This window comes from Choristoneura fumiferana, chromosome 25 (genome assembly GCF_025370935.1).
Source record: "Choristoneura fumiferana chromosome 25, NRCan_CFum_1, whole genome shotgun sequence".
NCBI classification, from domain to species: Eukaryota; Metazoa; Arthropoda; class Insecta; order Lepidoptera; family Tortricidae; genus Choristoneura; species Choristoneura fumiferana.
Window position 1 is genome coordinate 13,654,479 of NC_133496.1, and position 27,645 is coordinate 13,682,123.

A 27,645-nucleotide genomic window follows, 5' to 3' on the forward strand; every position below is an offset into this window, starting at 1 on the left:
GCAGGTTTTTCTATGAGAAATCAGTGAGCAAAATCGCATTTTGCTCACTCCGTGAGACACAGCAATTTTTTATTTTAAATGCTGAGGGCAGTGTCGGGTCTACTCACTGAAATCCTAATATTTGAACTTCACTTTGATCTGTCACTTTCACTTCAACACGAAAAAAGCGAGAGATAGGACCAAATGCGATGATTACAATCTTAAATTAAATTTGTGGTATGAAAAATATATCGATACCTAATAAATTACATGACAACGAAATAATTCCAAAATAATACCCCGTTGCACGAAAGCCGCTTTTCGTTTTTTTTTTTATAAAATAATTCCGTATACCTACTGCCTCTACAGTTGGAATAAATATTTGTCAAATTGAATAAATTTGTAACAAATCTATTTATGTTCATATAATAGAAATCTTAATAAAATCAATTTTAAATTTAAGGTTTAATAATATTTCTCATACATTATACGTTTATTGTTCAACCTTTTTAATGACCCATAGATGAAGCTTTCGCATTATTAAAAAATAAGTATTACATATTTTACAAGTAGTTCTAAGTTCAAATTATAGTTTTGTATTGTACCTACCGGACACTTTTTCGGTCCGAATTCATAATCGCTCTCTCTACATACCGCTTTTGAACAATGATGTTCTTCTGTTTTCTGTTGATTGTTTTCTAAACTTTCTGGCGACTTTTTAAAGATGTAATCGCGACTGTACATATCATTTTTGAGTTAAGGGTTTTAATGTGATTATTAGTTATAACTGTTCTTAATAATCGAATAATATTTAAAAAAAAATTGTTTTGTAAACAGGCGGTTTTATTCTTATGTTACATTTAAATTATGGTCTCGCTGTTGTAATTGTATGTGTCACACGAGACAAAGTTTTTTTGCATCTCGTGTGTTTGAAATCCCTTGCTGCTCTCAGGATTCTAACTAGAATCACTCGTACGCTCGTGATTCAATTATAGAATCCTTCGCTTACTCGAGATTCAAAATCAACACTCGCAACAAAAACAATTTTGCTTTCTTGTTGCACAAATAACTATTAACATTTTGATACGTTTTATCCGACCTGATTGCACGTTGTTTACTACACTGCCATGTTTAACGTTGAGGGATACTTTACAAAATAAAGGATTTAAGTCAAGAGACAAGCGTAGTTGTGGAGAAAATATTTTTAACACTCGAAATAAAAAAAAATTGTTATGAAGTTTTGTATGTGTTAACTTAGGGGGGGGGGGGTTTCTTAAGAAATGAGCCTATCAGTCTATCAAGCAACGCACCTGTGATAACGCTCGTGTTGACAGGTGTCTATGGGCGGCGGTGATTGCTTCCCATAGTGTGACCCCGCATGCTCGTTTCCCCCTCTAGATAAAAAAATAAGAAATGCGCCCGATTAGATGGCGCTGTACGTTTCAACACCACGCTATCGATGAGTGGCCATCTAATTAAACAGTTTTCAAATAGTAAAAATCATTTTTAGGGTACCTAGTAATAAGCAGAACCCTGACATAGCTGGAAAAATATGCAAATTGACGTGGCAATGGGCAGGCCACATCGCTTGAAGAACAGATAACCGTTCGGGGAGAAAATGTCCTCGAGTGCGACCACGAACCGGAAACGAAGCGTTGGCAGGCCTCCCACCAGGTGGACTGACGCAATCGTGAGAGTGCGGGAAACCGGTGGATAAAAGTGGCGAGTTGTCGTTCATTGTGGCGTTCAAGGGAGGCCTTTGTCCAGCAGTGGACGTCTCCAGCTGATGATGAATGAATAAACAGAACCCTTTTAAGATAACTTTACCTACTGTCTGTTGAATGTTGAACTTTTTGTTATTTATTTATCAGATTCTAGACAACTAACATATATTTTTCTTTATTTTTTTAAAGGCAGGCAGGTTTTTCATTTTTATTTAATTAATTTTATACTTTTTGATGTTTCCTTGAAATAGGTAGCTTTTTAAAGAATTCGTTTATATTTAGAATAGCTAAATATCACTTTCATTTGTCAACACTTTTTTTTTAATTGCTCGGCATTTTTTTTCGGGGAGCCGTTATGAAATATATAATACTTTATGTCACTCCGACAGTTCTTAAAAAATATATATATATCTAATAAATATTTTTTTCACGATTTTCACTCATAATTATTACCACACCACAACCGATACTCATACATTTAAATCGTCCAGCCGTTAGGCTGCAGAGAGGACAAAAATAAGACATACATTCTGTAAATACTATGTTATATATTGTATCTGTGACACTTCAATTGTAAAAAAAAAAAAAAAACTAATAAACTCTCTTCCGTTCCATCGCCTGTGTACAACTGATGTGTGTTTTTTATTTCTTGCCGTAATTCATAAACCAGCCTAAAACATTGGTCCTTAAATACCGGAATAAGTATTCTGCAAGATATTTATCGTCAACGCATTGTCCTTGTTGTGCTGCGAGGGTGGATTGAGCCAGATTGAATCAACGTGCCTTTGTCGGCGCCGGCGCCCGAGTTATAAAACGTGGCATCAAAATGGCGTCAGATCAAGAAGAGGCATCTTTGAAGTCTACAACCTGCGAACTACAACCGCTTATAAACAAAAGGCGATTTTTAAAAGGGCGTGTTACGCACATATCAAATTTGGTGAACAAAGCGCCCATCGACGAGCTCCCGTTTCACAACGAGCGGTTACGTGAAATTTTGGCCAAGATTGAAGACGTCAACATGAGTATTGAATCGTTGGACCCCGCCGAGCAGGAAGCGGGCCTTCAGCTAGAAACCAGGTGCACCGAGCTGCTGTTGGCGCTGCAGCGGCGGCAGGCGACCGCGTGCGCGCCGGACGCGAGTACGAATACTCAGTCAATGCATGGAACTTCTAAGCCTTCTTCAGGCGCCGGTCTTCTTCCTAAAATTTCACTTCCTACCTTTGGCGGAAACTATAACGAGTGGCTTAACTTTAAAGACTTGTTTAGCAGCTTGGTTCATAGCAATAATGACCTAAATGATGTTAGTAAGTTTTATTACTTGAAATCTTGCTTAAAGAGGGAAGCGGCCGCATTGGTCTCAACAATTGACCACTCTGCTGCTAATTACAGTAAAGCATGGGATGCGCTGATGGAACGATATGATAACAAAGTTTTGATTGCCAACCATCACATTCACTCACTGTTAAATTTGGGCAAAATAAACCGCAATTACGACTTGAGAAACTTAATGAACGATTTTCAGCAGCATTTTAACTCATTGCTAGCTTTACAGGTGCCCGAACTAGCTGACATGCTTCTCATTCATGTTTTATGCTCAAAGTTGGACTTTAGTTCATTAAGAGACTTTGAACTGAGTCGAAAGTCCAAGGATTTCCCTAGCATAAATGATTTTATCAAGCATATTCAGCAGAGATGCCAAGCATTGGAGATGATTTCATCTGAGTCCACCAAGCCAACCTCTAGCAGTCATCGGTCCGTGTCAAATGTGATCACAAATAAGGAGAGCAATGGTAAACAGAATAAATCAGGTAAGCTGTGTGGATTTTGTAATGGCCAGCATTACATCAATAGGTGTTACAAGTTTTTAAAACTGACAGTTGATGATAGGATAAAATTTACAGACAAGTTTAAGTTGTGCTCTCTTTGTTTGTCCGCTGGTCACTCTGTGTCAGATTGTAAACAAACCTTTGTGTGTAGATCATGTCAGCAGAAACATCACACCCTGCTACATCCAAAATCTGTGCCTGTCTCTCCAAATAATTTGATTGTTTCCAGTTCCAAAAATGAAGCCGAGCCATTGGCAGATGGAGTGATCTTGTCAACACCGGCCATAGAGAGTTCATGTTTGGCAGACTCATTAGTTGTGCCGCAGCCGACTCTCAACTTACACAACACTGCTGTGGAAGAAAAATGTGAAATATCTCTCCTTCCAACAGCCTTGTGTTATGTCATCGATGATTCTGGTGAGATCCATTTTTGTCGAATATTATTAGACAGTGGTAGTCAAAAGAACTACATTACAGAGGATTTTGTTGCCAAATTAGCTTGCAAAAAGACTCCTGTCAAGTTTTCTGTCTCTGGTGTAGGTGGTAATGCAACTCCTGTCAATGCAAAAATTAATTTACAAATCTCTACCAGAGATTTTAAGCACAAATTCAATAGTGATTTTTGTGTGCTAAAAACAATTACTGAGTCTTTGCCAACTACCAACTTTCCAAAGAATTTAATGAAGTGGCCGGGTTCTGTCAATTTAGCCGATCCTGATTTCAATGTATCTAGAAAAGTAGATGCAATTTTAGGCATTAATGACTTCCGGTTGTGTATGCAAGATGGTCAGTTAAACTTGGGTCCAAATATTCCTGGGTTATTAAATACAACTTTTGGTTGGATTTTCTGTGGAAATCTGGTTCTGACCAGGAATCAGTTAATTAAAATGCCAGACAATTCTGTGTGCAAATTTTTACAGGATGACTTGACAAAGTTCTGGACAATGGAGGAGCTGCCTGCGCAGCACATCATGTCGAGCGCCGATGCCGCCTGCGAGCAGCTGTACGTGCAGTCCGTTTCGCGCGACTCCACGGGCAGGTATGAAGTCGACTTGCCGGTCAAAGAGGAGATGCTGCCTAAATTAGGTAATTCTTTTAATATGGCTTTGCGTTGTCTTCTTAGTTTGGAAAAAAAGCTCCAGAATAATCCTGAGCTATATAAAAAAATATTCTGACTTTATTCACGAGTTTGTGCAGTTGGGCCACGCCCATTGGGTAACTGATTTTCCTGACGAGTCTCAACCTGAGTTTTACATGCCACATCTGCCAGTGATAAGGGAGGACGCTATTACGACGTCATTAAGGGTAGTTTTCAATGCCTCAGCGCGATCAAATTCAGGAGTTAGCCTCAATGACGTTTTGTATGTCGGTCCTGTTGTCCAGGCAAATCTATTTGAAATTTTGTTGAAATTTCGTCTGAATAAATACGCATTTATTTGTGACATGACAAAAATGTATCGCCAAGTAAATATTAAAAAGTTTCAATCGCTACAGCGTATTCTATGGCGCGACCCTGGTGGAGAGTTGAAGTGCCTGCAGTTGAGCACCGCGACTTACGGCACTGCGCCTGCCAGCTACCTCGCGACCAGGACGCTGCTCCAGCTGGTAGAGGATGAAGGTAAAAATTTTCCTTTGGCTTCTAAGGTCGTATTGGAGAATACCTACTGTGACGACATCTTGGCAGGATCTGATAGTATTGACAAAGCTGTTCAAACTATGTCCGAATTGCAATGCCTGCTAGGTAAAGGCCAGTTCGAACTTCACAAATGGTACTCCAATAATCAAATTGTATTAAATAATATTCCAAAGGAGAAGCGCACCAAGTGCACTTTCAAATTTGATGCCAATGAGGATGCAGCTGTGAAAACATTGGGCTTAAAATGGGATCCTTCAAGTGATAGGTTGTCTGTGTCTTGTCCTGATGGATTTTGCAATGCCAAGAAAACTAAGAGGCATGTACTTACCGAAATAGCTAAAATTTTTGATCCTCAAGGCTTTGTAGCCCCTGTCACTGTCTTTGCAAAAATAATAATGCAATTGACGTGGAAAGCCAAAATTGATTGGGATGATGATATCCCCAATGATATTTATTGTTTGTGGCAAGCATTTTGTGAGAAATTGCCAAATTTAAACTCTGTTTCAGTCCCCAGACTTATGGTCCATCCAGAACGCTGTAAGTTGGAGCTCCATGGGTTCTCGGATGCTTCTACCAAGGCTCTGGGATGTGTGGTCTACACGCGATGTCGTTTACCTAACAACCAATATACAGTCCACTTCATATGCGCGAAATCGCGCGTGGCCCCCATAAAGACTGTGACTCTTGCCAGGCTTGAGCTATGTGCGGCTCACATGCTTGCCCGCCTTATCAATAATATTGCTCAGATTTTAAAAGTCGATTTAGGTGACGTTTATTGCTGGTCTGATGCCATGATAACATTGTCCTGGATCAGGGCAGATCCATCACGATGGCAGGTATTTGTCGCTAATAGGGTCGCTCAAATACAGGAATTGACAATACACCTGAACTGGAGTTACGTTAACACTGTTGAAAACCCTGCAGATGCGGTGTCCAGAGGTCAAATGCCCCAAGATTTTATTAAAAATAATTTGTGGTTTCAGGGTCCATCTTGGCTGACATTTGATAGAGAGCAGTGGCAAGTACCGCCCCAGTTGTGTTCTGCAGTCGTTGAGGAAGCAAAGCAAGTCGCGCTGGCGTCGCATGAGGCACCTGAGTCGTACATGTCCACGGTATTCCAAAGATTTTCAAAATGGTGGCGCCTACTTCGCACCTTTGCGTATGTTTACAGATTTGTGCATAATTCCAGGCACCCTAGCAATAAATTAAAGGGCCCCATATCCATAAAGGAATTGAAAGAGGCTACTAATAAAATCGTTATGCTGCTCCAGAAGGAAGAATTCAGCAAAGAATTCCAGATATTGACCTCTGATGTTGACAGAAATGACTGCAAGTTCACTGTCAACCAAATTAAATATCTTAACATTTTCAAGGATGAAAATGACTGTTTACGTGTCGGTGGTAGGTTGAAGCACGCGGCTCTTCACCGGGATCACAAGTATCCCTTACTGTTGCCATCGAAACATCACGTTACTGATTTAATTATATTGCAGGAACATGAACGTCTGCTCCATGCTGGTATCGAGACTACGTTGTCCAATTTGAGATCACGGTTCTGGCCGCTAAATGCGCGAAACAGACTGCGCAAGCTAATATTTAACTGCATGAAATGTTTCAGATTTCAAGGACAACCGCTGACACAAATAATGGCCGACCTGCCAAAGTACCGGGTGACGCCGGCCAGACCGTTCCTGCTGAGCGGCGTAGATTTTGCTGGGCCCCTAGAGGTAAAAGAATGGCGCAGCAGGAAGCCAATGATTCACAAAGGGTATGTCTGCATATTTATTTGCATGTCGACCAAAGCGATCGACCTCCAACTAGTCAGCGACTTGTCGTCAAAAGAATTCATTAATGCTTTAAAAAGATTTATTTCTCGTCGTGGTAAATGTTTACAAATGTTTAGTGACCACGGCTCAAATTTTATAGGGGCAAGCAATGAGTTGAAAGCTGTTTACAATCTATTTCAAAACAATAAACAAGTTTTGTCTGACTTTGCCAGTATAGAAGGTTTTGAATGGCAATTTATACCACCTGCATCAGCACATTGGGGGGGGGCGTGGGAGTCAGGAGTGAAAAATTTAAAACATCACCTGAAACGCGTCCTAGGTAACCATGTACTTTCATATGAGCACTTTAATACTTTGCTGATAGAAATAGAGGCCATACTAAATAGCCGTCCCATTTCCCCTTTAAGTGAAGATGCTTCTGATGAGCAGTGCTTGACACCTGCTCACTTCATCATTGGTGATCGTTTAACATCCTTTCCAGAGGTTGATGTATCAAACATTCCAGATAATAGACTTAAAATATATCAACTGATAACTAAACTAAAACAAAACTTCTGGAAGAGATGGAGAACTGACTATCTTAATTCTCTGCAAATGAGATATAAATGGCACTCCAGTAAGCCAAATATTAACTTAAATAGCCTTGTGCTCTTAAAAGAGGATAAAGCACCGCCATTATCTTGGCCAATGGGAAGAGTAACTCAGCTGTTCCATGGGAAAGACAGCAATGTAAGAGCTGTATCAATTAAAATTAAAGATAGTGTTTATGTCAGACCCATCACTAAAATTGTACCGCTTCCCATCTAATAAACGTGTCTATCCCAATGTTCTGACTAGAAATGTTCAAATATTAGTGTTGATTTCGCATAATATTATTCTGTAGGTACTATTCTTGTATAAACAAAACGATAGTTCTGTTACCGCAGGCCTAGATGCATATTGCTGGTGTATATCACTATTATGATGCCAAGGGAACAGAACCGTCGTTCTGTCCTAATAATATGTAGTTTCATAAGTAGCTATATTTAAGCTGCAATAAGTTGAAAATTATTGCCATATAATTTTTTGTGTAATTTTTTTTGATCTCTTAATTATATAAGTAGTGCACATACATATGCACATATGTGTAACTTCTTGAAATTTTGACCTGTATTTTTATGTTTATGTTTAGTATAGTCATTGTCAAATTCATGATCGGTTATGGGTCATTGACCTCAGTCACCTGCTGATTATGTTGAGATAAAATTATGGACACTGATTTAGTGTTCCAGTAGCTGAGCTTGAATTTGTTTCCAAAAGCCTGTTCACAATGTAATTGACTACCTATCTAATTATTGACTTCCCTTGATCTCATATCATATTATAAATTATTTAATAATTGTGTGAAATTTCAATTTAATTCTATTACAGTGTAACCTGAATTTGTTGTTGTTTGTAAGAGGCGGGAGTATGTTATATATTGTATCTGTGACACTTCAATTGTAAAAAAAAAAAAACTAATAAACTCTCTTCCGTTCCATCGCCTGTGTACAACTGATGTGTGTTTTTTATTTCTTGCCGTAATTCATAAACCAGCCTAAAACAATACTAATACTTTAAAGCCATACTTAAAAACCTCACGCACGGGTAGCCGGATAAAACATAACCCTTCTTCGAGCAGTTGGAAATAACAATCTCTCTCTCTTATTTCTTTACATTTTTCCCAAATGTAATCACAACCCGCTATAATTGCACTACTTACATTCTTTGTCACGGACCCCGGGGAAGGACATGGCGCTAAACCGCGGGGCCGTGACAAATTGTACCCAAAACAACGTTTCATTATAAATTAAATGTATTTAATCGGAAATATTTAGGCCGAATATGAAATAAGTCTTTGTTAAGTTTCGTTTTGATTCAAGCTTTTTGTTGTTGACTGCCACTGATTGAGTGTACCTAAACGCGTCGGCTATACTCCCACTGCGGGCACAGACCTCCTCTCAAGTTGAGAGGGGGGCTTTCGTTCCCATGCGGGCCAGTGCGATTCGGGAACTTAACATACCATTTCCTTACGATGTTTTTCTTCACTGTAATTTAGCACGTAATTTCGCAAAAACCAGATTTGAATCCGTGATCCTCTGCTTAAGAGGCCATAAGTCAAACACTAAGCACTACGCTCCAGAAGCGTACAGTCAAGGAAACTGAATCTCGTTCCACAACCTTTCATAAACTATTTCAATATGATTTCAGTATCCTTCATTCAGTATATTCTTTTCAGTATCCTCAACCGTACATTAACGTAACCCAATAATGAATTTCCGAGTTAAAGAAGCATAGGTACCTATCAAATCAATAGACACTCTCTTAGAAAAGTCAATAAAAACACTCATGGCAAATTAAATGCAATTCTCAACAGGCATCTTTGAAATGTCAATTCAATCTAGAAGTCGTACTGAAAGTGCAAATTGAACTGAAATTGCTTACTTGGATGGCTTCAGATTGATCGATCCAATATATATACAGCACTTCTTTTTATTTTGAATTACCATACATCGTGTTTCTCTTGATTCCTCGGGCTCAGAGGGCCAACTCCGAAGTTTGAAAATTGAAGTTCGTATCGTACCGTCCCTCTTGCTCTCGCATTAAAAAGTATGTTTCAGAGGAACCGAACGACACGAACTTCGATTTTCGAATTTCGTAGTAGCTTTGCAATTCATTGATAGAAACTACCTGGTTGGCTTACGACGGTTATATCATCTTAGCCTATATACGTCCCGTTGCTGGGCACAGGCCTCCTCTCAGAAAGAGAGGGCTTGGGCCGTAGTTCCCACGCGGGCCCAGTGCGGATTGGGAACTTCACACACACTATTGAATTTCTTTTTAGATGTATGCAGGTTTCCTTCACCGTAAAGTTCATGATAAATTTCAAATGTAATGACGCACATAAATACCGAAAAAACTCGATCCCACGGACCCTCTGATTGAAAGACCAATCTAGGTCAAGTAGCGTTCAAAATTTCGACATTTTATCCCGATTCCGGATGGCTGGATGAAATTTTGCAAAAATTTGTTTATAACCTGGATTAAGACATAAAATACTTTTTATCCTGATATTCCACGGGATAGGGATACAATCTATAAAGAACAACCGCTGGGCTTAGAGTCATGAAATTTGGTGTGTAGGTAGCTGGACATCTGGAATAACACATAGGCTACTTTTTATCCCGATATTCCCACGGGATAGGGATAAAATCTGGAAATAACAACCGCTGGGTCTAGAGTCATGAAATTTGGCATGGGTGTTTTAATTTAACGTCAATGAAAACCACGATATAGTTTTAGGGAATTTCCACGAGAATTTAACAAAATCCCGGAATTTCAATTCAACTGCTGTATCTAATGATTTACGCGTGCGAAGCCGCCAATAAACGCTAGTACATAATACGCGCAAAAGGAACCCCTCCTTCGGACAGTGAGATAAAAAGTAGCCTAAGTGTTATTCCAGATGTGCAGTTCTCTACATACCAAATTTCATCATGAATTTGCTCAAACTTTCGCATTATTAGTACGAGTAGAACTAAACTTATTCGAGAAGTAATACCGCATTTCGTTCACCGCTAAACAGTGGATGCTCTGTATGAAAATACTGGAAAATTTTAAGCATATCCCACGGACTGGACGCCACCTGGAGCTCTAAATTGGTATTTATACAAACATCTAAAATGCGGGTAAGCGGAGAAACAATGCACAATTAGTTCTGCCCCGTTTCCTACCGGTATTTAGTTACGTTGCATTTAACCACATGTGCAGTAATGAATGCACCATTGTTATGTCCAAGAGTGTAATTAAGCCCGCGGATTTGCATGCGAAAACTACATCCAGCATTTGAGTTGAAATGACGGGATTTTTTTTCCATGGAAATTCTCAAAATTTAGATATTTCATCGACGTTGCATAAAGCTACGTCTCCATCAATAATTTGCGAGGATGACGTGTTACATTTGCGAGGAATGTGTTTTTCATGAACCAATAGAAACGTTTCATTTACCTCGCCTAAAAAGCCTGAGCGGAGCGAGGCGAGGTAAATGAAGCGTTTCTATTGGTTAATGAAAAACACATTCCTCGCAACACATCGCTCGTTATTGGTGGAAACGCAGCTTTAAAAACAACTGCGCCAAATTTGATGACTCTGAACCCAGCCACAGAACAAAAGAAAGCAGTAGGTACCTACTTATACCGTCTTCACAGAAACGGCCGGAACGCGAGTTAAACTACGCGCCACATTTTCAGCACATACCTCGGCAACCCAGTCGCAAGCTTAGAGCAACGCGGGCTTTCTACGGAAGGGAGTAGCCATTCGCCGCGTTCCCCTCTGTCAAAGTACATGCCCAACTGGGCATACGAATTTATAAAACAAGGCGCGCTCGGATTTCAAAGTAGACCGAATCGAGTCGCGCGAGTGAACGCTGCAGTGCTAAAAACGCTGAATTGTTCAGTTTTCTGCTGTAAAAAGAGATCTGGGACATCAAGCTTGCAAAAAGATGATGTTATTTGACATGTTATCGTATTATTGCTATTGAAATTACTAAACAACAAAGTCGTACATTTTATCACAATATTATTGTCGGATTCGTTTACCAACATCGAGTCTGCTCTCCCGTACAAATTTCGGATCGGACAAGCGATAAATCCGACTTCTCGCGATGAACAACTACTTAGTCAATGTGTGAGTTTTGAGTCATCTGTGAACGAATTATTAGTGTATTTGTTGGATTATTTATGTGTTTACATCGTCATTACAGTCAAGTGACAGTTTTGCTTTTGCATGTAAGTGTGCGGAACTGTACTTGTGTGCACATTTCTCCCGCAACAAACGCCAGAACTATTTTAAAGGTAATCTACCGCTAAGGCTGCTCCCTTCCGGTAGGAAGCCCGCGTTGCTCTAAGATCGCGAGTGCTCCGCGTTTACGTACCTACGGACTCACGCGCATTTATTACGTACCTTTATATGTCACAACAATATAAACAGTATTGTTCGGTGTACGGATGTTTAAATTCATCTAATAATTAATATAATAAAAACATATCTAATGAAGTTATTTATCAGAATGCGAATTTTTTATATTGCTACCCTCATCGTATAACGTATGACAGAAAGAAAATTAAGGTAATAATGCCTCGGGTTAATCCTGTCAACGCATTTTTAAAAAGGCGCTGAAAAGTTTCATATATTTTTTTATTGTATTTGTAGGCATGTTTAAAAAAAGGATTTTGGAAATCGATCTACAATTGACGGAGTAATTGGTGCACATAAGTACATTAAAAATAGATACAGTGGAAAAAACCTGAAGGTGCCCAGTTTGTTCAGAATCGTATGGGTTTTTTTTAAATCCCTTTTTCACTGTGCCCGGTCTAAAAGTTGCGAATGCAGCATACGCCAATTAAAGGTTTTAACGAGGTTGCATGCTATTTAGATATCTATTTTAATACTGGCCGTTTTTCTGACGGTTTTTTTTTTCTAAAAACGGTGAAGCGCACTGTCATGAACAAATTACAAGTTAAGAATTAGAAATCAAGTATTTCTACTGACTTAGCAAAACGAAATATATATTTTTTAAATAATACTTGACGATATTTTCCTATTTTAATTAACACCTTGTATATATATTGTGTTCGTAGTTGAGACGTCAAAATTATTGTCATTAATAGCTAAACCCGATTAACATTACGCGGCTAAATTACGAACAATGGCAAACATCTCAAGAATTCCGGGTCATGACTTTACCTAATATTTTCCATCTAATTGTGAAATTCATAAACTCCACATTAACAACGAGAGCTGTCAAATAAAATAATACCAGCTGCTCAAGACGTTTTATAATTTGAGCGGGTCTTTGAGCGTTTTCTTCATTTCGTTCGGAATCCAGAAATGCCGCTATGTCGGACATTATTAAATGTACGGAGACGGGACTTGAATAAAAATGGAGGCCAAGTAAATGGGAGAAATATATTTAGGTATATAACGTACGGCACTGGGTTTCATTTGGACCGCAGCTTTTATTTAAGAGACCGTTGGGACATGATGTAACACACAGAACTAAAGTCATCGACATAGCTCACCAGATAAGCAAGCTGAAGTGGCAGTGGGCCGGCCATATCAGCCGAAGAACCGATAACCGCTGGGGTAAACGAGTTCTTAAGGGGGACCGCGAATCGGCAAGCGTGGCGTGGGACGCCCTCAGACTAGGTGGAGCGATGATCTTCGCAGGGTAGCTGGCAAGAACTGGATGAGACTGGCTGAAGATTGTGCTCAGTGGCGTGCAACTGGAGAGGCCTATGTCCAGCAGTGGACTAAGATAGGCCGATGATGATGATGATGGCTGAAGAAGCCAAACATGATGTAGTTTATCTTATTTTTCTATTTTCCTTTAACACTTGTCTTGATCCATGGATTCGCACGCATAAACAAGCGAAATTAATTGTAAGTCAGGGATATTATTAAAACATCCACAGGAATTTCCAAAAATTAAATCGTAGATTTCATTGATGTTTGCATATAAATAAATAAATATCATGGGACACTGGACACGAATTGACCTAGTCCCAAACTAAGCAAAGCTTGTACCGTGGATACTATGCAACGGATAAACATACTATATAGATAGATACATACTTAAATACATATTAACCAGCCAAGACCCGAGAACAAGCATTCGTGTTATTCACACAAATATCCGCCCCGGCCGGGAATCGAACCCGGGACCTCAAGCTTCGTAGTCAGGTTCTCCAACCACTTGTCCATTCGGTCGTCGATAAAATAACCGTGCCAAATTTAATGTCTATAATGCTCCTAGCGGTTGAGATTCCGAGGATTTTTCGCGGTCCCGTGAGAATATCGGGATATAAAATTATTACCGATGTCCAGTTATCTACATACCAGACTACATCCAAATTCATTTAAGGAAAGCCAGACGAGCGTATTTTTTTGAGTTGTGATTCGCGTATTTTCGGTCGCGTAATTTCTGCTGCATTCGGTTTCATACAAAAGTCCAGTTTTGCCACACGGCTACTCAAAATGTCTCATTGGTTAGGAGCAGGCGAATACAGTTGGGCTGGGCTGCTTTCGGGAAACTTCGGCATATCTTGACGTCAGACATCCCTCAGTACCTAAAAACGAAAGTCTTCAACCAGTGCGTCCATATTTTTTAACATGTAAGCTTTTTGCCAACTTAAATAATAATTTATTATTGCCTGCATAATCATCCAAATTGTAATTATACGTACCAAATACTTAAACACGAACATTTGAAGTGAAATAGAAAGACTAAGTACAAAATTCTAAATTCTGGCTGAATGGCGACATACCTGCGCCCAAAACAAAGGGAGGTGCAAAATGGCGACCCTCATTCTGACAAATCACCTCCGTCACAATTAAAGCGCACGAACGCGCAACGCTTCGTGTTCTCATTTACAAGTTCTTTTTACTAAACATAGATGTCGCTAGTGTCGCTGCTTAAGTGGCTAAATAAGAAAAAAGCAAGCTGAGAAATGTGGTGCATAGGAGAAATTTGTGTTTAGTCTCCTGTCCAGTGGTGGTGTAGGGGTATGGCACGCAGCACGGAATGCTGAGGACCTGGCTTCGATTCCCAGCGCTGGTCTCTTTTTCTGATTTTTCTGTGCATCCATGTTTCAGTTTGTATTTTCGATATGGATTTCACGGGATGACCGTAAAAGTAACAAATTTGGAGTTGAAATAAAAAATACAAAAAGACTCCAAAAACCAATCATAAATAAGGTATCATTAGATTTGTCAAAACTGTTGAAATAACATAGGGTATTATTATATTTCAAAATGGCGTCCGTGAAAAAAATAAAGACAAAGATCAAGATCAAGAATCAAGGAAGAAAGGATATCAGTATCAAATGAAAGCTAGTTATTATTATTTCGATAAATGTGTTATAACATTTATCTAAATTGATCATTTTCAAAGAACTATCAAAAAAGTATGAAAAAAAAGTCAAAAATCCCTTATAAAAACTTTAATTAAAAACAAAATAGAAAAATAAGTCTAGTAGTTTAGAGCCTCATGGTTTGAGCAATCCATGACTTCAGATCTCAATTCCATTTGCAACAGTCAACGATTATTCGATCACTATAAAGCAAACTTCACAAGACCGAGAACGCAAGAGCTACAAATTAATGTCTGCAACTTCCTTAACACTGTCAAAAGACTAACGTTAATTTTTAATATAACATAACAAAATATAAAGCATCTATTTGTGTGACTAAAACTTTATGATACGCAAAAACAAATTGCCGTTTCCGCTACAGATAATGAATTGACGCCGCAAACATACAAACTGCTCTAGATTGTTGAATTGGAATAATACAGACGTAATGAGGGCTATCGTTTTTTGTCTTTCTAGATGGCGCCACTGTTGCGTGAGGTTTTAAATGTGGCTTTCAATGTCTGTCATTACGGGCGTGAAAACAAAGTTTACATTAAAATCATATTTAATACACCTTAAAACCGTACCATAAAAATATAGAGCAATCACAGTATTGCGTAGTCCCGTTTTTTTTCGGAAAAAAAGGGAGGACAAATGTTTCCGAAAGACAAAACTGTCTCCAAACACAGACATTCATTGCTCCGTAACGCATATTTGCCATAATTAATTTCAGATATTGCAAAATATTCACAAAATTATTCTAATTACAAATAAACCCGCGTAGCTCACCCAAAAACTATGAGATTTGACATTTCGGAGACCTCACGCTACACTAGCTATTGAAGGAAAACATCGAAGCAATTGAATGGTGTGTGTGAAGTTCCTAATTTGGACTGAGCCCGCGTCGGAACTACGGCTCAAGCCCTCTCATTCTGAGAGCAGACCTGTGCCCAGCAGTGGGACGTATATAGGCTGGGATCATTGGAGCGACCAAAGCGTCTAGACTCCGGTGGCTTGGAGGTGAAGAGAGCATTCGGAATGAACTTAGGCCGGTTGGTCTTCCCAGGTACCGCTAGACGGATGAGGTCCAGAGAGACCTTTTAAATCCCGGGGTCAAAGGCTGGCAAGGGCCCAAGATTGTAAAGCATGGTGTAGTCTGATGTTGGAGGTCAAGATTGCCTCTTCGGGTAGTAAGTAGTAAATTATGCATCATTCGGAAGACGTCCGCTGTTGTACAAAGGCCTACTACTTAGGAAGCCACAATGAATACCACTTTTATGTATGTAAAATACAATTGGTAGAACTTTGAAATGCTTATACAAAGGCAGTTGCCTGCAATCTTCGCTATGTCTGTCCACCTAGTAGTAGGATACTACCAACCTTAAGTCTTCCGGTTCGTGGTGGCCACACAGGAACTTTTCTCTCCCAGTATTTGCCCGAAATTTACTTTGCGTACTCCGGCAACCTTTCATGTTAAAAATGCGTGTTATATGTTCCAAGGAAAAAAGTAGCTTATAATATTAAATTGACATACTCGGATAAACAAATAAAATTGTCAACTTTATTGTAAACGAGCATGAAGCGCGAGCAAAGAATTTTCGTTTCAGCTTGGGTAAAAATGCTGTTTTTAATACATATTATAAAACAATATACTAGTAAAATAAAATAAAATTAAACAAATATATTATGGTCATGGTTAATCATTAACTAGCTTTTGCCCACAGCTTCGCCCGTGTGGAATACGGTTATCGCGCGCTGTTCCCTCGCGACTATGCATTTTCCGAGATTAAAAGTAGCATAATATGTCACTCTCTGGCCCATAAACTATCTCTACGCCAAAAATCGCGTCGATCCGTCGCGCCGTTTCGACGTGAAAGACGGACAAACATAAAAACACACACACCTTTGCATTTATAATATTATGGATTATGATATGGAATTTTTACGTCGCAGCGGAACTGTTAAAGATAATATTTAGTGAAAAAAGAGTATCAAGGTAAATCCTTCAACTGCAGTTACAGTGCACTGAAGTTAAATTATAGTATTTCTGTTTACCAGCTTATAAAAACTATTCCTAGAGACGTCAACGAACTAAACTCATATTTATACAGACTTATAAAGTATAGTACTATAATATATCTCGCGACACTGGCTTCGGTTGGCTTTAATCCAAGATGCGTCCCCAAATAGAATACAAAAATTTGACCGACGCTAAATGTCATGTTTTTTTTAATATTATTAGTGATTAAGTGAAATTGCCGTGATGTGTATTTCACTTCGCTATGGAAATTGTTGCTCTAAAAGTTGCAGTTCGGATGATCATTGTGAATGTTACTTCCGCTTCTCAATATGAAGTCGGCATTGTTATTTTTAAATCAACAGTTCAACAGTGGACGCCTTCCAGCTGATAACGATGATACCTATGTAATTTTACATAAAATCTATCCAACAACAACACACCATAAATATGTAAGTATTTATATTATAAATTGGCCTTAAAAACTAAAAGGAAGAAAATAAGTGTAGTGGTTTAGAACTCTGTTAAGCTAATTTGAAGTTCAACACTCGGGACCCACTACGAGTATTAAGAATTTTTGAGCTGGTCATGATTTAAATGGGTCCCGACTGTTGAACTTTAAATTAGCTACTTAACAGAGTTCTAGACCACTAGACTTATTTTCGTCCTTTTAGTTTTAAAGTCAGTCGGGTTTTTGATTTTTGAAATTTTAATGATTTTTTTTATACTTTTTTGATATTTTTGTGACACTGGTAGATTAAAAGTATTTATACCCATATTATATACTTAGAATGGGCAAGTTATTAACTTTTGTTTGATATCCATATATTGTACTAATTATAAAAAAAAAGTTTTTATTCCTCCGCAATATTTTTTTTCGCCGACGCCATATTGAAATGTTATACAGCGTGTATTTTTAATACTACCTCAAACTGTAACTAGACGAAGATTTAAGTGCTGTGAACCGATAATGCGATGTAATGCGAACAATAATTTGATACGAGAGAGAAGAGTTCTGTGACAGCTGTCACGTCAACTGCGACTTTTTGAACAAAAACAAAGTAGTATTAACTAGTGATACATTGCGTGCTAATTAATTTTATAAGGATAATAATAAGTCTAATTTCTTACTAAAACATAATAAAATGTGATAATTAGGGTCTTCACTAACTACCCTTAAAGTTTGAGGTAATATCAAAAATACACGCTGTATAGGTTTATACACTCCGACAGTTATGACAAATCCAATGATACCTCATATGTTAAAATCCGTCCAGCCGTTGAGGCTGCAGCGAGAACCAAAGAAATGGACATGATATACCCACATAACTACACTCGAAAAACATAACCGTCCTTTGGGCAGTCTCGTAAAGAAAGAAATCATTTATTTGTGACAAAGTAAAAAAAAAATTAAAAAGTTGTATGTCACGAAATGGTCCCAAATCAGCAAAATATACCACATATAGGTACACATATGACCATTAATATCATCATATCAACATACCGTCCGCGCTGCTAAACCATCAATTACCCTAATAAATTAATAATGTTAATCACATTACTATGTTGAATGTTTGTCGAATCAATCGCCATGCACATATTACGTATATGTATATTATCGTACTTGCTTTTGCCCGCAACTTCGTCTATCAACAATTCAATTATCGTTATCCCGCGGGAAATATGCAATCGGGATTATAAACTGTCTATTGGTTTAGGAACTTCACGCACACCATTGAACTTCTCCGCCGGTGGGTGCAGGTTTCTTTACGATGATTTGCTTCACCTTAAAACTCATTGTAAATTTCGAATGTAATTTCGCACATTAATTCCGAAAACTCAGAGGTGTGAGCCCGGGCCACCACGGCTTTATCTTGCTACCCACTAAACATTGTACCTTTCGCTGCAGCCAAGTAGGTTTTTGTTTAAAAAAAGTCAAATTTAAATCCAAACTATCTTTATCCAGTTTAGGCTAACAAGCACATCATATATGAATGTCAAAAAAAATTACCACACCGTTTCGGAAAACCCTTTATTGAGAAGAATCTGGCAAGAAACTCAACGAATTAGGTATATATTTTTTTAAACAGTTTTACAATGTTATATCATGATTATCTATACATCACAAGTATTTTTAACGCCGCTACATTTTTAACACAGTAGGGTAGATTCTCTATTTGGAGAAAGGGATCACCAATGTGGATAGGAATTATTTCCAAATATGTCTGTCCATGATATAATAATCATTAATTTTATAATACGTCTTAATATATTAATGTCTTATTGACAATAGATTTAAATTTGGTAGGTCTCTGTTTCATTGATGATATTTTTTGGAATTATATCTTAAGACGTTTGCATTTTCCCTCAAACGAATTTTTGGTTTTGAAAAAAGAAATGTTTATTAAGTATATTATGAACCTCTAAAAATATAGATGCAAAACAAACCTTCGGGATGTGTATTGAGCTACGGGGACTAGCCTAGAAATACATATCGCTTCCGGACCGCTCATAGGGATGTACCCAAACTTTTTCATGCGAAATAAGTACTCGATAGTATTATCAAAACTTTTGACTAAAAAAAAATTAAACCTGTTTCGGTTAATATGGGCACTTGACAGCGCCTTTTGTTGGCATATTTTCGGGAGTAAAATTGTTCTCATATAATATGGCACTTATGTACTAACGCGCTTACAAAGTTTGTTACTTTACGATGAAAACTAACACTGAGCTATTCTAATTGACCATTGATTGTATGATGCAGGGCAGCGTTTTCACCGTGTGATGTAACTGCTCTTGGTTGCATCGCATAGTCGTGCGACCGTCAATTAGAAGTTCGCGCATGCCGCCTGTTGAACATAGCATTTATCAGCCGGGTTGTTATAGGTACGTAAAATTGTTAGATGTGATGCGAGGAATGTATTTTTCATGAACCAATAGAAACGATTCATCCGCCTATCCTCGCTCCGATCAGCTGTTTCCACTAGAGCTGTGCTGTGCCAGGATAGGTAAATAAAGCATTTCTATTGCTTCATGAAAAACACATCCCTCGCGGTACATCCTCGCATATCTCCAATGGAAACGCGGTCTCACACTTAAGTACAAAAAACCCCAAAAACTCCAAAAATCCCTTCACTAAACCAGCACTTTGAGTACGCCAGCCTGATGTTTTTGAACAACTTATTGGTCCCTTGTTTTTTACTTATATGTTTATTGTAGTTTTTTTATTTCTTGTTCACTTACAATAAAATATATTTATATGTCTTAATTATATTTATGTGAGTATATTTGTGTATCATTCCGCGAGTCACAGACGGTTCTGACAGAATATCAGCGCTGCAGACGTTTAACGCCTCAGCTTAATGCTGAGTCAGCGGCCGTTTCACTTTTGCGAGGACACACAAAATCATATATTTTAATTTTTGTATTTCTTTTTTTTTTGTTTTATTTGTGTTTGCTGTTGTTGTTTTTTAATTTGGTTGTATTTGTGTGTCTTTGTGAATGTGAAAAAAAAAAGTAAGGTTAATTAATAACAGTTCCAGAGATTATTTTACATACAAACAAATGTCTGCACATAATTTTTTTACTGCTATTTCGTGGAAGTTACTCATTTTTTCATGCATGCCAGGATAAAAACTATCTTAAGTTCTATCCCGGGACTTGAACTTTGACGTAAATTAATTAGGATAGAATATTCGTACATAACTAGAGCAATTTCAAAAAGTCTACTTTTATAACAGTCTCAAAAGAAATAATAAAATATCGATTTGACACAGTATACTTTAAAAGTTATCGATACCTTGTGGGCATTGGAGCATCCCTATGGAGGTCAGGGCAACGATTTCCTCTGCCCTTCGCGTGACCCTCACTTTCTTGAGCTAATGATAGTGTTTCTTCATATAGAAACTTATCTATGCGTATACATAGAACCGAATAAGCTGTGTGACGATAAAAATAGAAGTCAATGATCTATTTATTGTTCTTAACTCGTTTGAGGTAAAAAAAAACTATTTTCAACAGGGGTTTTAAAAGTGACGAATCCTCCTTTTAAGTGAAGCACTTTTATTAGGAGGGATTGCAGCCTTTAAATTGTCCCTTTCTTACCTCAAACGAGCATAACACCCTGTTAAACAAGATTCCGTTAAAACTAAATTTTGAATACACGCTTTTTTGCTATCTGTATTTTTGTTAACTGTAGTTGTATAGTCATCCAAATTACAATGTAGGTATACCTAATTTCAAGTCAATCCAATCTTTGGAAGTGGGTCAAATAAACTTGCAAGATTTGACCCATGCAACAACAACAAACATGGCATGTTAAATTAAAAGCTTGTAAAAAGCCGTGTATATTATAGCCCGGTGTTTATACCTCTGGTTTCTTAATCAGAAGATCTAGTTTTGAACCCGAGCTCGCACCTAGGTATGAGTTTTTCGGAATTTGTGCGAAACAACGCGAAATTTACTATGAGTTTTTTGGTGAAGAAAAACATGGCCAAGAACCTACGTGCTAAGTATACTTCAATGGTATTTGTTAAATTCACGATCCATGCATGGCCCGCGTGGGAACTGCAAATTCTTTTTGAGATTTATACTATCGGCAATGTGTTTTTTATACAAAAGTAAAAAACTAGATTTAAAAGTTACTTACGGGACCAGGGATTAGACTCTCGCTCCGAGTCGTTCTTGATGCAAAGGCTATCTATCGCCGTTCAACGCGGGAACGCGGCAAGCGTGTTGGGCACCTTTGCGCCAGGAACGATTCGAGGCGGTCTTTTTTTATAATAATAAAAATATTATTTAAGTTAGCTAGTGATTTATTATTTAGTAGTATTTAGCTCTTAGGTATATGATTGTATTTTCTATAAGTTTATATTCTTAAATAAATTTTCCTTTCCTTACAGATAATAAATATCTTGTTATACATTTTGTTCTAATTTTCTTAATTAGCAAACCCTTGTGAAGCCGTGGCGGACTACTTAGTAGGAAATAAGTAAGCGTAGAATAAAAAAGAAAACTAAAATTCCCAATTTACGATAAGCACATTTACGCTAAAAGTTAATTAATTGCTTAATAACGTTTTTGCTTCAACAAGTTGAGTCAAGTTGATGGTTTGTTTTTGGAATTTGGTACAAAATTTAATTAAACTATGGATAATTCATTGCCTCGGTAAATGGGAAGGAAGACTGTAGGGTTATAATGTTAGAAGTCGCTTAACACCTTTCATTTTGTACCTTGTGTGCAATAAGAGAAGGTACTATTGGAAAAGGACAGAGAGATGACTTAATTTGTCTTTTAATATAAGAGAAAGTTTTAAATATTATTCGGAACATTGTAATTTTGCTGAGATGAAGATGAGTAGTCTTGTTGCTTATAACTTTGTGCGTGCCTAGTAGCAATTTCCTAATTTAAGTAAAAATAACCATCGTACTCATTATATTAGCCGTAGGACGTCAACTATTGGGCATAGACCTCCCTCGTCCTCCCCCATAGACCTCCGATTGCTTCGGTTGGAAGTTACCCACATCCGCCGACTTGTGGCACACCGATTTTTTTAATGTCGCGCCCTACATCGCGCCTTTTACTTTAACGATAGTCAACAATGTTTTTTTATGTCAAGTACGGGTACAGAACCACCGAAAAATATTTTCTTTCATTGAATTACTTAGCACCTGGGAGACGAAATTTGCTTTGGTTGAATTTCGAAAACACACGTTTATCGAGTAATAAAACCAAGCTAGATCAAATTGTTCCCCCTATAAACCTCCACAAAGCAAATTTCTACGATATTGTTAGAGCTGTATTCGATATATTCGTAATAAATAAAAATGAATCGTAAAAATGTGTTGCTAAGCGCAAGACCCGGGAACGGCTGGACCGATTTTGCTAATTCCTTTCTTGTTGGGTTTGTTATTATAAGAGAAGGTTTTTGGTTTTTATGAAAGAAAAATTACAACATGGGCGAAGCCGCGGGAACAGCTAGTTCGTAATTAATATACAAGAATGGCTCAGCTAAAGGCTTGAGATTAAATTGATTTATTTGTTTCGGTTCGTTTTTCTTTATGTTCATAAAATTCGCATTGTTTCTTAAGTGTATGACTTATTTATAATGTTTGGTTTATCAAAGGTGAATATTTCAATGTTTTTACCTGTTTTTAACTGTTCCAACCAAACGAACCATAAAAACTGGTATTATTAAATTAGCCACATCAAGATATGAAGTGGCCAAAATATGTTCCTTTTCCTAGAACTGTGGTCTTCATTTACTTTACTTGACGAGCACTCGTGAAAATTTCGACTTCCTAGACTTATCGGTTAAAATTTTGGGATTTTGTTTGTTTGTTTATACTCTTTATTGTACAAAAATTAAAAACAAAAAGGTTACAAAATAGTGTTAAGTACAAAGGCGGACAGGCGGATGACTTATTTGGATTCAGTGGAAATATCGGGATATTTGTATTTGTTTTATCCATTGAGTTCCTTGCCGATTTCTATCAACAAAGGATTTTCCGAACGTGATGATTTTTTGATGAATTTTTGACATTCTTATTATTGCCTAAATTGACAATAATGCACGCACACTATATGTATAATGTGCACGGCGTGCGTGTAGTGCGTGTGTATGTTATGCTGCAAGCAAAAACAGCTGGACGAATTTGTATGCCCCAAGTGGGCGATCTCCAGGGTATATTTTATTAGTAAGTTTTAAGGTATGTTGATAGCTGGATATCTGAAATAACACACAAGCTACTTTTTATTCCAATATTACCATAAGTTCTGGACGAAATTCCAAAATTTAAACCGTTAGGATTACGTGTAAAAAGATGAAATTTAGCGCGTGTTTTTATGCAATCTACAATATAACTTTTGAGAATTGCCACGGGATATTTTGCGGATCCCTCGAAATTTAAATTCAACTCCTAGACCTTATGATCAACACATGCAAAGCTGCAGGTAAAAGCTAGTTTATAATATTAGTAATTTGACTTATAAATAGAATATTGTTTATTCAAACAATATTATTATCATCCTAACTGTGAAATTGAATTACTTTGAAATTCATACTTTTAATCCTTAAATAATCTCAAATATTTCGGGCATAGAACCCAATACAAATATAGTTCGATCGCTGATTCCGATACGAAATGTTTATTTATTCAACTCAGTGCGTTATTAAAATTAACGTTCCCCAAAGGTTTAATTAACTAACAATGAGAGCTAAATTTAAATCTGTATACAAATTTAAAACTATTTGTTAATTTCGATGAAACTATTGGAAAATTGTTTCTGACTTACAAAACAGTTGATGCGGATTGAATTGGCAATTGAATTTATTATGGTAATTATATTGTTTCAAGAGAATGTGGATAAATGATTTATATTAATTTTAACCATTAACATTGATGAATTATTACTGCTGCTGTCCTAGTACATTGCCGGGGCATTTAATAATTATAATGAACCTATGACTTCATCTGTGAAGAATGTGATTACCTATATTGGCTCATTTATTCCTTGATTTATGGTATTATTTAATAAGGAGACATTGTATTATATATTATTTATCGCTATCCCGTGGGAACTGTGCAATTTTACGGGATAGAAAGAATTTTATCTGCGTGCCAGATTTCATCCAAATCCTTACCTACTAATATTAGCTATTGCCCGCGACTCCCCCAACCCCGTACAATTTGTTAATCGCTATCCCGCAGGGACTATGCAATCTTCTGGGATAAAAGCTATGCTATCGCTTTTCCCGGGGCTCAAACAATCTGTTTACCGAATTTCATCTAATTCCGTTATGCGGTTTAGACGTAACAAACAAACAGACTTACAAACTAGTGAGTAGTGGTAAGCAAGTGAGTAAGTAGGAATGATTGTTCCTTTATTTGTCATGAATAATTATTTTTTTTTGAGCCTTGGGGGAGGCCTATGTCCAGCAGTGGACGTCTTTCGGCTGACATGATGATGATGATGAATAATATTTTTACGCGACTGCGAAGAAGGAGGGTTATTGCATGCTAGAACTGGCTAAGTGTGTACTAATTAACCTTAAGACTAAACGCATTGTAATCGACACTGAACGCGAACAAATAAATCTGAAGATAAAGCGTCTGGTGTAGTTTAGCACAAAAATTAAGATGACATAATTAATAAAAACCTATGGAACCTAAATTCAGCTTCCAATAACCTTGAATATTTGGCCTTGCACAATATATCTCTTTGCTCTGACTATCCAAAAATAGTATGTCCCCTCTTATTATGAGGCGACGTGGAGCGGTGCCAAAATATAGTATTATCAGCTCCGCATAAAACGAGCCGCGAAAATAAACATAGTATAGGTACCTATGAAGTGAGGTTCACGCAATGTATACAGATTATGTTGACGATTTTAGTTATAGCTTTTATAAAGTAGGTAGCTACGATATGATACAATACAAAGATTCTTTATCATATACTAAACAAAAACAGATGCAATAATTAAAAAAAAAGATAAAAGGCATGATACACATAACGCTGACTTTCCCATTAATGTAAATAAGTCAAAGCAGTTGGCGAAAATACAGACGGAAGTCAAAGTCTAAGTCAAAATATCTTTATTCAATTTATATAACAAGCACTTATGAATGTAAAAAAAAATCTACCACCGCCTCGGAAAAACCTCTGTTGAGTAGAATTCGGTAAGAAACTGGGCGAATTTTTTTTGAAACATTTAAGAAATTAAAATCAATAATAGTCAAAAAAAAATCTAATGTTGTATGCAAAAAATAACAATTTTTAGGTTTAGAATAGGGGGCTGTTTCTCCACCCTTTGATTAATTTTATTTGACGGATAAAATTAAATGTGATGCCGTCTCCGTCTGTTCAAACAAAAGAAACAGAGACGGCATCACAATTATCCGGCGCCGCCATATATACAAATTTCAATTCTCGCCTCGCCTCGTCTCGTCTCGCCTCGCCGGTGGAAAACCACCTTGAGACTTTTTTTTCGCTTTTCTTTTTAACTAGCCTGTTCTAGAATCTCTTTTTGATAGCGATTTTCGCACACTTACATTCACAATACAAATAACGTAATAAGCATATAAAATGTCTCGCAATACGCAAGAACTGACTTTCAGAAAAGCTTATATCCATTTCATTAATCAGTAAAATGACTTTAGCACGTTCACGTAAAGTCCAAAATGAAAACGTTTCAGAAAGAGACATAAGTCTTATTGAAATATCGCCAAAGTAATGCACTAGTTGAGTGCATACAAATATTCTAGACAGATATTAGATATTACTTCAGGATTTAGTGTCGTTGTTTAAGATAGTAAAATGGTATTTTGAACTCAAGATCAAGACATTGAAATATATCGTTAGATAGAGGTTAGTTGCATGGATCTATTTACCGGGAAACTAGGGACTTCATAATAAAACTTAATATTAATAAAAAAACTTGGCTGACAAGGCTTGGGAAATATTGGTAGACGAATACTAGTTTTGAACAGGAAGTAAACGGCTTACCAAATAAATGAAAAATAACTTGATCACAAGAATATTAATATGTATTTACGTTAATTTTATATTTATTCCAATATTCTTACAGGATCAAGATTGTATACATGCCAAATATCTAACCCCCTTATTCATAAAACTTAACAAACCTATGTTCACTAACAAATGCTTTGTCCCTTTCTAACAAATACAAATGTCGAAGTAACAGATAAGGACAAACGAATTTTAGCGGCATTTTAACTGAAATAGGTTTGATTGTCGTTTATGAATAAGGGGGTAAATCTTTACCGCTTAATTTAGAGACATGAATTTTGTACGCGTGTTTGCATAAAACGAAAATGAAGAACACGATGTAATTTTAGGGAATTAACAAGAAACTTAATGAAATCCCGAAATTCACATTAAACAACCAGATTTACTTGTTAACCCAAACAAAGGCTTGTACTTATTCGAGTACGAGTAAATACTGGGTGTGGCCTGTAACATGAGCAAATAATTAAAAACATAGATCGTACCTACTCGTCATACTGAACAACATTATTAAATGACTTTTAAATGTCATGGAGTCTTTAGATTTATATCGAAAATACAAACTGAAATAAAAATGCGTAGAAAAACCAGAAAAATAAGACCAGTACTGGGAATCGAACCCAGGTCCTCGGCATTCCGTGCCACGTGCTATACCACTACACCACCACTGGACAGTGATACAGACACGAATTTCTCCTACGCACCACATATCTCAGCTTGTTTGTTTTCTTATTTAGTCACTTAAGCAGCGACATCTATGCTGTAGCCCTCATAGAGACACTTTCAGCACCCCATTGGAACTAAACGCTCACCCGGACAAGAGATGTCGTTATTAAGCAATAGCCCAGTCCAGTGGTGGTGTAGTGGTATAGCACGTGGCACGGAATGCCGAGGACCTGGGTTCGATTCCCAGCACTGGTCTTATTTTTTTGCTTTTTCTACGCATCTTTATTTCAGTTTGTATTTTCGATATGGGTTTTACGGGATGTAACAAAAAATTTGGAATTGAAATAAAAAATACAAAAAGATTAGAAAAAAAACAATCTTTAGATTTAATTTTTTTCATACAATTTAAATACTGTTATCAATATACGCCATCCTAGGACCCAATTGGCGTCGCCTGTCACGCTACAAACATCAAACATTCTGCTTTACATTGCTTCTTTGAATAAACTTTACAATGTGCAATGTAATAAAAATAAACTAACTAATTATTTATAAAA

The 27,645-nt window shown here is 37.2% G+C and overlaps 2 protein-coding genes across 5 annotated transcripts in view; one reads left to right on the top strand and one right to left on the bottom strand.

Moving 5' to 3' along the window:
- LOC141442402 (octopamine receptor beta-2R-like) overlaps nucleotides 1-27,645 on the bottom strand; it is a 293,615-nt gene that overhangs the window by 96,694 nt on the left and 169,276 nt on the right. The gene's annotated exons all lie outside the window — the stretch shown is intronic.
- Nucleotides 2,244-6,870, top strand: LOC141442326 (uncharacterized; the record flags this gene model as incomplete). Of its 3 annotated transcripts, XR_012452920.1 has the most annotated exon segments (4): nucleotides 2,244-4,615; nucleotides 5,024-5,147; nucleotides 6,149-6,277; nucleotides 6,784-6,835. XR_012452920.1 is itself a non-coding variant. In XM_074107288.1 (3 exon segments), coding segments are annotated over 2 exon segments (2,208 nt in total). In that variant the 3' UTR covers nucleotides 5,146-5,147; nucleotides 6,784-6,870.